The 11322-nt window shown below is 57.4% G+C and overlaps 1 protein-coding gene across 1 annotated transcript; it reads right to left on the bottom strand.

Moving 5' to 3' along the window:
- Positions 1-239: 239 nt before the first annotated feature.
- LOC113561843 lies at positions 240-809 on the bottom strand. Its single transcript, XM_026969252.1, has one exon. It carries the CDS (start codon positions 807-809, stop codon positions 240-242), a length of 570 nt encoding a protein of 189 aa, XP_026825053.1.
- Positions 810-11322: the final 10513 nt, after the last annotated feature.

Genomic DNA, 11322 nt, shown 5'->3' with positions numbered 1-11322 from the left:
ACATTATCTGTGGGCCCATGTTCGGCCCACGTTGCTGCGAGGAGACTGGTGATCAGCCTGTCCCCGTCCAACTTCCTTCGTTGTCATCGCCGCGGTCGGCTGCCTGGGTAGCCCTTGGTGGATGCCGTCCCTTGGGGCGGAGACAGGGTCATGGAGACGTACGCATGGTCGGACGTCTCCGACCCTGTCTCCACTCTCCACCCCGATACCATGCGCGCGGCTGGGGGGGGAAGCGAGAGTCAAATCCACAATTGACTCCCCCCTCGCCGCACGCAGGTACCCTCCGAGCCTGTGTTCAGTATACACAGGCCCAGAGAGGCTGCCCACTCTACTAGGGTTTCGCCCCTGGCGTCTAATCGCGGGGAACCCCAAACGCGTGACTTTGCGTTGAAGTCCCCCGCGACCAGGACGGGGTGGGGGGCGCAGCGTCCAACGCAGCCCCCCACCTCCTCCAGGAATCCGCCAAAGTGTGCGAGATCCCAGTTAGGCGATACATAACAGCCAACCACGGCGATGTCAGCAAATTCGACAGCCACATATCCCCTCCCAGACTCTAGCGGGGTCATGGGAGGGGACCTGCCGCTGGGAGACCTGTGGATCGCGACGGAGCCCCCTCTATCGTTTGCCCAGTTGGGACTTTCCCTGGGCACTCGATAGGGCTCCGCCGCGATCCCCAACCCAGAACCACGCTCCGACAGGCTGTGGACAAATAAATCTTGTGCTTGTCGGACGTGGTTCAGGTTGGCCTGGAGGAGGTTCTGGGCCGTTGTGTTATTCGGCCATCTCGACCTCCTCCAGGGTCTCCACATCCTTCGGTGGGGGCGGGTTTACTCCCGCCCCTTCTCCATCTCCATCGGTGGGGGCGGAGCGGGGCGCTCGTCCCCGGTACTCCCCCCACGACCACTGTCCCCGTTGATGGGGGCTGATTGCCCCCTGCCTCCTCCGGGACCGCCTCTCCTGCTCCGGCAGAGGGGGTTGTCGTGTGGGGGGCGGCGCTTTGTCAGGCGCCGCCTTCTCCCCCGTCGCCGCCCGTCCGCCCCTCTTGGCCCGCTTTTTGCTGCGGGCACAAGAGAGGCCTCCTAGGCGGTGTCCCGCCGGCCGCCCCAGGTCCGCGCAGAGCGGACACTTGGGGGCCTTGGCGTGGCAATCACGAGCGCGGTGACCGGGCTCACCACACCTATAGCACCGGTTACCGCGGTCTGCCTCGTTGGGGCAGCGCTGCCGGACATGGCCAACTTCCAGGCATTTGTAGCACTGGAGGGGGCGTGGCTATAGCAGCGCCACCCCCACGCGCGTCCAGCCGATCTGCACCCGACCCTGTGCCGCTGCTTTATTGGCAGTGGTCGCAGGGCAACGGACCCAGGCCACCCCCATGCCGTCTGGGCCCTTTTTTATGGTGCCCAGCTCTACGGCGTCTAGGGGGCAGCCTCCGACGCGCGCTAAGGACTCCCTTACCTTTACGGAGGTAAGGGAGTCCTCCAGGCCCTTCACCCGTAACTCCGCCTTCTTTGAAGGGCGGGCTACTGTGACCTCCATGCTCTGTAGGGCCGTTTTGATACGACCCGACAGGACATCCGCCTTCTCTTGGGCTTCGGGGCCGGGGACCTCGATGAGGGTGGCCCCCGTGACGGCCCTTTTTATGCGGACGCTCTCGATCCCGAAGTCCGCCAATTTGATTGCGGACTTAATCGTCGAGAGCGCCACCGCCATGACCTCCTTGGGGCCGTTCAGCACGATTGCTGCCAACCCCGGAGGCTTCCGCGCCTTCGCGGGCGCCTTAGTGGGCAACTTTGCAGGAGCCTTCGCGGGGGGCTTAGGGGGAGGAGCTCCCCCCTTTTTGCCTCCTTTCCCCTGCGGCTGGGTCCCCATGCTCTTTGAGCGTACCTGGGACCCTCCGCCTGTAGGGGCCGGTTGGGGCGCCGCGCGTGCCTTTTCCCGCGCCTTCTGTGCCGCCTTGCGGCCGACGACCTGCGACCACGTCTCCTCACTCCTTAAGGGAGGAGGAGCCTCTACCGGCATCGCCGCTTTCGCGGGTCGTCGGGGGAGGGGGAAGGGGTACGGTGCAGGGGGATGGTCGTCCCTGCCCGCTTGCCCTTCGCCGCCTTCCCTTTCCCCTGTTTGGGGGGATTTGCTCCCGCCCCGCTGCCGCTTGCCACCGTGGTGGACCTTAGCGGTGGGGGGCGGGAGGGCACCGCCGCCTTGGCAGGGCTGGGTGTCCCACCCCCTCGTGGGGCGGGGCCCAGTCGCGTCTCCAGGAGGGCCGCGAGGCGCACAAAGAGGCGCTCCTCGAGGCCCGACTGTGCCTCCACTTTTCGGGGCGCGGGCGGGGGGGACCGAGTCCCCTCTGCCTGTCCCTGCAATGGGGGAGAGGGGAGGCGAACCCTCGCCCTCTCCAGCCTCGTTTCCGACCACCTTGGCGGTTGGGGCGGGGGGCGGGGCTCCGTCCCGTCCGCTGCCTCCCTTACCCTTGGGGGTCGGTATTGGGCCCCCCCTCCTGGGTCTCGAAGGAGACCCCGCAACTCCTCCACCTGCGCCCTCAGGGAGTCAATTTTCCGGCGGAGGATTCTGTTCTCCTCGGATCCCTCGTCGGCCTCCCTTGTCCGCAGGACCGAGAGGGCCGCCCGCATCTCAATGGAGGCCTCTCGGAGGGCTTTAGCGTAGCCCCCCTTGAGGTTTCCGGAGGTGTCGGCGACCCTCTCCACCACAGCCATCCGTTCGAGGAAGGTCGCGGCAATGTCGGTGGAGGGTTGGAGGGTTAACTCCGCCAACCGCTCCTTCTCCACCCGCGACCTATCCGGATGCGCTCCGCGCTTTAGAGCGTCGGAGGGGAGGGAAGCACGGAACGCCTTTTCCTGGCTCCATTCCTCCTCCTTCTTTTCGGCGCTGATGAGGCGCCGTTTCGCCTCCGCCCAGCGGACATAGTCCCCTACCGTCGAGGGGTGACCCCTCTTCCTCTTGCCGCTTGTGTCGGAGACCTAAGAGTCGGTGTCACTCACCAACTCCAAGTTCTCCGACGCGGCAAGAGAGCTGAGGGAAGGGGCTGGCGAGGCCGCCCTGCTTCCCCCATGCAATGACGCGGAGGAGGTCCTCCACCCCCTTTCGCTCCTCCCGGGCGTGAAGGGAACGGCGAACCGTTCCACCCTCACAGAGGGACTGATGTTCACCCCCTTACTTCGGGAACCTTTGCGCCGGAGCGACAGGCTGGGAGTGACGGGAGCGGAGGATGACTCCCCCGTCCGACACTCCCTCCCCGCCGTGTCCGCCACCTCCTCCTTCCCCACAAAAGAAACTTTGTCTGTCATATTTGGTTTATCCCACCACCTGCAACGGCTCCGCCGACCGGGTGTACCCTCATCAGTCCCAGAAGATTCCGAGACTGGGCTCCGGGTTCCCCCGGGGGGTCGGCATATGCTACTGGCCGGGGAATGGAACATCCCGGCATAGAGCTCCAGCCCCTTACTCACCCCAGGCCAGGAGAAATTCCCAACCCAGGGCTTTCGGGGGTCCCGGGCCTCCGACAACCCGGGCACCGCTGCAGGCGCCGCCACGCGGGAGGCCCCACGAACGGACAAGGGTAAGCGTCGCCGTAAGTCGGCGCGCCCCTGCCCGCCGTGAGCGCCAGCATACCGTGTTACTCCGGGTCGGGGGCGCAGCCTTCCTCACAAGGAGGGAGGTTACGGCGCCGCCCCTCGACCCCACTGCCCCTCGGGCCCCGCCACGGAAAGATCCCGGGCGGTCCCGAACCTCCAACTCCCCCCCACTCAGTCGCCTCGCGGACCACGTTCGAGGGTGCAGCAACTGAGTGAGGGGCGTCCACTCGGCCCCGTCTCCGTACCACGTACGGTCGTAGACCAAGTGGACCACCCCGCGCCCACCGTGCCGGAGCACCGGCGTGCAATCGGTGTGCGTGGGAAATCTCCTCTCCCGGCCGAGACGGCATCCCTGCCCGCCCGGGGTGAGGAGATATCCCCCAATCCCCAAGGTACACGGAGGGAGGATAGAAATCCTTCCCTAGCGATGTCGTGCCACCGGGCGTTTGAAGTCAGGGTCGCCGCATCCCCTACCGACGAAGGGGACGGAAAAAGGTCCCTTTCGGAGTCGCCGGGCTCCGTGGGTTTCTTTTATAGAGGTTCCCAATCCTCGCGGTCTCAGCCGAAGCCAAGACCCCCGGTTCCTCTGAAGAGGATTTCCGGTGTGGGACTCGGGCACCTCGGGAACGTCAATTCCCGTACCTGCTACACCGTAGCAGGTCCCTGAGGGGGCTTTAACCTAACCTAAACTACCCTAACCTAACCTGGTTAGGTTATATTTTCCGAAACTGGAGCCTCGGACAGCTCGTTTTCAGCCTGCTTTGCGGGAGGGCGGGGGGCAGGGGGTTCGCCCCCCCGCCGGAATCAGTGCCGTGTACCAGGTGATAAAAATCTGTTACACTGGTTCTGGCGGGGGGCGGGGGGCGAAGGCCCAGCCCCCCGCCTTCCCGCGAAGCGGGCTGAAACCGAGCGTATGTGTCCGGGGCTCCAGTTTCGGAAAATATAACCTTTTGCTTATTATGGACGACTGAAAATTCGTGTAAAATCATTAAACTTCTTTTGTTAATAACTTTTTAGTAAACAACGAGCGACGGCTAAAACCTTTTGAAGGTCACTCAGGAGGGTGACCTCTATAATATATGTCAAGGACAAGGTGATAGGAGGTGGGTTCGGTAATCAGTAGATTTACCATAGTTTCGGTGAAGCTTTAAATTGGCGAGAAATAGAGGAGAAAAAAGTGTTCATACTTCCATGTAATACGCCAAGAAATACGTAATGAGAGAGCAGGTTTTACAAGTAATTTCAAAAATGAAACACGTTTTTTACTTAATTTTTCCGTAGAATAAGATTTTGACATAAAAGTTTAAAAAAATACAATTTTGAAGTAAATTGTTTAAACAATTTTGTTTAAACAAACTGATTTTGCAAATCTAACTTGATATTCGTAATCAGCAATGTCAAAAACACAAAATAGTATGAATTCTACCGGATTGAAGTTCCAGAAGCGAGTAATAACAGAAAAACTGATTATTTTTGAAAGTTTTGGCGGTTATCTTGGATCTGCCATGTTTGAAGTTACAAATTACGTTGAAACATGATCTACGGTAATGAGCTCGACAATTAACGTAACGTTTCAAGTGTTAGAAACCTCGATATTTCGAACTTTATTAGATTATTTACAATAAATCGGTATTTTTCGAAAATTTCCTCATATAAACGTCATTTTAGGACAATCACGCAAGTTTTCGAAAAACAAAAAAATTCGTCGTTAAAGTTCAACTATTTTATGCACCGATAGTTGAATTTAGAAGTGGATTCCAACCCTTTTTCTGTACAAGAAAAAACATTTAGAAAAAAAGTTGTAACGTGCTCCGAGTGAACGGACAGCTCGCGAGTTACCGAGAGTCGGTGAAACCGTGGCGACAGGGAAGGCAGTGAATCGATAGACCTTTTAGGGAAAAGAAAGCAATATATTCCGTAGCTGATAAATTATACAGTTACATGGAGGCTTATCACTAGGCGGTGGAGTCGCGGTGACTCGGAATACGCGGCGGAACCTTACGGCTAAGCGGTGGAGTCGCGGTGACTCGGTATACGCGGTTGAGTCGCGGTGACTTCGGAATACGCGGTGGAGTCGCGGTGACTTCGGAACACGTGGTGGAGTCGCGGTGACTTCGGAATACTCGGTGGAGTCGCGATGACTCGGAATACGCGGCGGATTTCTTACGCCTAAGCGATGGAGTCGCGGAGACTCGGAGTACGCGGCAGAGCGTTGGCGGTGGGTTCGCGGTAACGCGGAAGGCGCGAAGGTTTGGCGGGGACTCGGGTCGGTGCTGCTCAGAACGCAGGCTTAGGCGGAGTGCGGCTCAGTACGCCGGCTTAAGCGGGGTGCGGCTCAGTACGCCGGCTTAGGTGGAGTGCGGCTCAGTACGCCGGCTTAGGTGGAGTGCGGCTCAATACGCCGGATTAGGCGGAGTGCTGCTCATTACGCAGAATTAGCGGTGGAGGTGCTGCTCAACTTGCAGGCTTCGGCGGAGATGCTGCTCAAGACTCAGGCTTAGGAACTGTTGCTCGTCTCGCAGGCTTAGGACAGCTAGAGCGGGAGAGCTCTAGCCCGAGAATGGTACCGGTGGTCTCGCGGCTCGCGCTTATATACCCCCGGACCCGTGGTCCGGGGGTCGCGGTGCTTGGCGGGGCCGCGGCGCTTGGTGGAGCCTGGCGTATGGCAGTCCGCGGAGCCGCAGGCGCTGCGCTGCTAGCTGTCGCTTAAGACAACTGTGACGTAGCAATAGCTGCGTCACAAAGTCTTCAATTTTTTGATGTTTTTTTATATTTAATATGCTATATTTTTGTTCTGAGGCACGGAGGCTCAATTTTGACCTCGGAATTCGGAAGAGCACACTCAAAAATAGTAAGAATCATTGTTTTGGTAAAAATATACTTCGTGATTCTTTCCGAGAATGAGGCTGGAAAATGAGCAAAGACTTCGAGCTTGTTAGGCGTTAATGGGTTAAAAGAAACTATTCTATATATTAACAATTCACTGCTTTAAATGACTTTCCTTTCTTCGTTTATATACAAATTCGTCGTTTATATCTTTCAATATTCAAAATAACTACTATACTTTCGAAATTTCTTTTGTTAATAACTTTTTCATAAACAACGATCGACAACTAAAACCTAGTGCGGGTTATTCGGGAAGGTGACCTTTGTAATATATGTCATTATCATGTTCTTGCTTCACGTGGACAGCTAAAAAAAAGTTATTAACAAAAGAAATTTTGCAAATATAGTAGTTATCTATATCTATACTAATATATAAAGAGGTAAAGTTTGTTCCATTGTTCGAGGTAATCTCAGAAACTACTAAACCGATTTGAAAAAATCTTTCACTGGTGGATAGCTTAGATCGTCCTGAGTAACATAGGCTATGTGCAATCGTCTTGCAGCTTCTAAAAATACCGAGCGCGCGAAGCGCGCGAGGAACAAACGCCATCTAGTTTTGAATATTGAAAGATATTAACGACGAATATGTATATGAACGAAGGAAGGAAAGTCATTTAAAGTGAATCGTTAATATATAGAATAGTTTCTTTTAATATAAGTACAAAGTATTCTTCACTCTAACCAAAAGCATAAACAGTTAAATACAAAGTATTCTCTGCTTTAACCTAACCTTTTTTTTAATCCCACCATCCAAACCTCTCACAGGGAGCCGCGGAACTAAAATGCGCAATACATCAGGGCCCCCCACCGGTTCCACGCTCCCGGCTAAAATGGGTGATATTATGCGACCTACGTCCCCCTGTGAGCCCCCTGGCCCCCAGGAGGTTCGGCCATCACCCCCCCCCCCACCCAACCGGACTGCGCACGTCCATAAAAAAAAATCGGAACAACCCTGCCACAACTGGGCAGAATGCCCCACCCTAACCAAAACCGTACAAACACCGCGGATGGGTCACGCTGCCGGGTTAGTTATCTAAACTACGCCCCTGTCGACTGCGGCCTGTGCAGCCAACAACAGCCGCTCCTCTTCGCGGCCGTCTTCTTCGCGGAGCATGAAGATGGTGGAGATGACCTCCGCCACCCTGCTCCACTACTCCTTGCTGGTCAGCATGCGGCTGACCAGTCGCCACTAAGCCGTCGGGAGGCTGCCTCCGGGTGGGTCGATGGAAGCCCTGTAATCACACCAAACTGGGCATGAGTACAATACGTGGGTGGCGTTCTCGAGGGACGCCAAACAATATGGACACTCATCCGACTCCCTTCTGCCGATACGGACAAGGAAGGAGTTATACGCTCCGTGACCGCTGAACCACTGGGTGACGTGGTAATTAAGCCTGCCGTGGGTGCGATCCATCCATTGGTCGAAGACCGGAAGGAGAAGGCGCCGACATCGGAACCCCCAGGTCTGCGGGGATCATCGCAGCGATGGCAGTCTTCCAACGCTCGCGGATCCTGTCGTGCACCTGCTTACGCAAACGCGCACGGAGTCGGTGATCCACGGGAGTCACTGTGTAGCGTGTCCCTCGGATAGTTAAAAAGTGGTCAAAGCCCCACGAACGTCCCTCGGCCAGACACTCCACCGGTGGAACGCGAGCCAGCATATCGACCGCCGTATCCGAGACGGTACGGTACGCCGACACGATGCGAGCGCACAAACGCTGATGAACCCGGTTCATCAGCATTTTGACGCGACGAGGCATATCCCGCTGCGCCCACACGGGGGCCGCGTACAGCAGGATAACCAACACAGTATACACGTATAAACGACGTTTGTCTTCGCTGGGCCCGCGGAGGTTGGGCATCAGCCGTGACAGCGCGTTCGCGACCCGGGTAGCCTTTTCCACGACGTATTCGGCGTGCGGGATAAATAAAAACTTACGATCTAGTTGAACGCCAAGACTCTTGATGACGGGGGTGAAGCACCACCACGTCATCCACGGGGAGCCCGCGCTTCGCAAAAAACAGGGCAGGGCGTCCGAAGACCACGGCGGTTGTCTTCGAAGGCGCGACCTGCAAACCAAGACGCTTACTGGCGTTCAACACAAGCGAGACTGCTAGAGTCGCACGCGCGCGTATCTCGCGTTCATCGCGACCCCCCACGAGGAGGGTAGTATCATCAGCGAATCCGGACAAAAAACAATCCGGCGGCAGTGCTGTGCGCAACACCTGGTCGTACGTGACGATTCAGAGAAGCGCGGCCAGCACCGCACCCTGCGGGACACCGCACTCGACTTGGTGTCGAATGACAGAGCCATCACCTAACACCGCGTAGACCCACCGGTCGGACAGGTAAGAACGCAAAATGTCAATGGTAGGCAGGAACGTGCCAGTCCTCAAGTGCGGCTAAGATCACGGGCCACGGAAGAGTATTAAAGGTGTTCTTAATGTCTAAAGAAACGGCGACACAAAAACCACCCGCTGTGGTATACGCGCGAACCGTCCTAACCATAAAACGCAAAGCGTCACACGTCGACCGATTGACGCAAAAACCGTATTGGTATTGACTAATACCACCGCAACGCGCGACATGCTCCGTAAGGTGCAGAGCGATAGTGCGCTCGAAGACCTTGCCAGCCTCATCCAAGAGACAGATGGGACGGTACCCACCTGGATCACCGTCCGGGAGGCCGCTCTTTTTCAGCAGGACCAACTTGGCCTGCTTCCATCGAGCGGGGAACACACCCGAGGCGATACACTGGTTAAGGACAGAAATCGTCTCGTCAGGGGCAGAGCGAAGCAGGTGTCGCCAAATAAGACCCGGTATTCCGGCCGGACCAGGGACAGTATTGCGCCGACCAACCCTGGTAATACACCGCGCGATCTCCGCCGCGGTTATCGCGTACGGCGCGTCCCAGTCCTCGGAAGGAGGCTGGGACAACGGAATAGTGGCGACAGCGCGTGAAGCTACGATATCCGGTGCGAGGGGAAACAACCCCGAAATAATACGATGCGCATCCGGTGACATCATAAGCGCAAGGGGTGCAGGTCCGCCCGAACTACGGAGTTTCTTCAAAACTATGCGATAGGGCCGGCCCCACGGATCCGCATTCACTTCCCCAAGCAGCTCAGCCCACGCGCGTTCCTGGGCACGAACAATGAGCTGGCGATAAGATTTATGCGCGGCGACATAAGTCTGCCGCGCCAATAACATCCGAGCGGCATTCCGGCCGCGACGCGCACGCGTATACTTACGGCGTGCGGCGTTAACCGTCGAACGAGCCTGAGAGAGCTCCCCACCCTACTAATAGACGCCGCGACGGTCCACGGGACGGCGGACCCGCGGCATGATCACGTCACACAGATCCGCGACCCTGGTCACAAGATCAGCAGCCCGATCATCGACAGGCACGCCGGCATCCACCGCGCCCGAGAACCATGTCGCAAACGCCAGTATGGTGTCGAGCTTCTCCTTATCAAGCTTTTTAAGGGACCAACGAATGTCCCTTACCACAATATCGCGTTCGCGTCGAGCGGTAAGTTTGTCGACCCGCAAAAGGATCATCCGATGATCGGACAGCGACTCATTCTCCAGGACCTGCCATGCGGACAGGAACGGAAGAAGGGCGGAAGAGCCTCACGCAAGGTCGACGATCGAACGACCCTGGTACCGATCTACGGTGGGGATAATACCCCGGTTAAGGAGGTGGAGCGACAAAGATGCCGCCCACTCACCCAAACACTCACCGCGAGTTGAAGTCCGCGTATCCCCCCATTCAACCGAACGAGCGTTAAAATCGCCGGCCACGAGTAACTTACGGTGCGAGAACACGCGCACGACGTTCTCAAGGTGCGACAAAAACCGCTCGAAATCCCGCTGCGGCTTGGGCGAGAAATAACACGCCACAAGCAGCAAGTCGTTAACCTCGACCGAAACAAACCCGTTGCCCCGATGGCGCGGCGTCCACAAACACGAAAACGACGACCTCGAACTCAAAAATATCGCGCACGTCCCGTCGAGGCTGGAGACCCACTTCCCAGCTCCAGCAGCTCGATATGGCTCCGCGAACAAAGCGATGGGAGCACCGCGCTCCGCCATCGTTTGAAAGGCCAGGTCTTGGGCAGCTTTCGAGTGATTGCAGTTAAACTGCAACAAATTCATTAACGAGCCGAACGGGAACCAGCAGGTGGGGCAGCCCCCCGTCCCGCCCTTCGCGCGTCAGCCACGGCCGGCTGACATTGCGCACTCCCCACGCGGTGCTCAGCAGGCAACCCGGTCTCCCGGCACAAAAGACGACTTGGACTCGGATCCGTACACGTCGAAGCTTTATGGCCCGGCGCATTACACCGGAAGCACACGTCTGTACGATCCGAACGTGTGCAGCCCTGCGCAACATGGCCGACCTCAAGACATCGGAAACAACATAAAGGCTTAGCCTTCATTAATTCCGCGCGCACCAGCATCCATCCAAGGCGCACCTTGCCCTGGTTGGAAACTTTGATCGCCGCCGCGAGCGGGCATTGCGCTCACACAATCCCCAGGCCGTTGCGCAGCGGCCGAATACTGCCGACGCGAACGTCATGTGGCGAGCACTCGCCGATCTGCGCAACCACCTGCGCAACCTCCCCGGACGTGACCGATTCGTCCAACCCCACGAACTGGAGCTCGGCCATCTTTACAGGGCGACCTACCTTTGCACCATCTTGAAGCATCTCCCGGAGATGCCCCGCGAGCGCATCCGCCTTGGTCCTGTTATCAGGACCACCTACCTCGATAAGAAGGGCGCCAGTATTCGTATACCGGACGCGAGTCTTCTCCAACCCGATATCAGGCAACTTCGATTTGCCT

Source organism: Ooceraea biroi, chromosome 4 (assembly GCF_003672135.1).
Source record: "Ooceraea biroi isolate clonal line C1 chromosome 4, Obir_v5.4, whole genome shotgun sequence".
NCBI lineage: Eukaryota > Metazoa > Arthropoda > Insecta > Hymenoptera > Formicidae > Ooceraea > Ooceraea biroi.
The sequence above is the reverse complement of the archived record's forward strand: the minus strand, read 5'-3'. Positions and strand labels throughout refer to the sequence as shown.

Bases quoted from the DNA above. Each gene is read 5' to 3' on its own strand.
- LOC113561843 (XM_026969252.1), bottom strand. From the start codon at position 809: ATGTGGAGACCCTGGAGGAGGTCGAGATGGCCGAATAACACAACGGCC.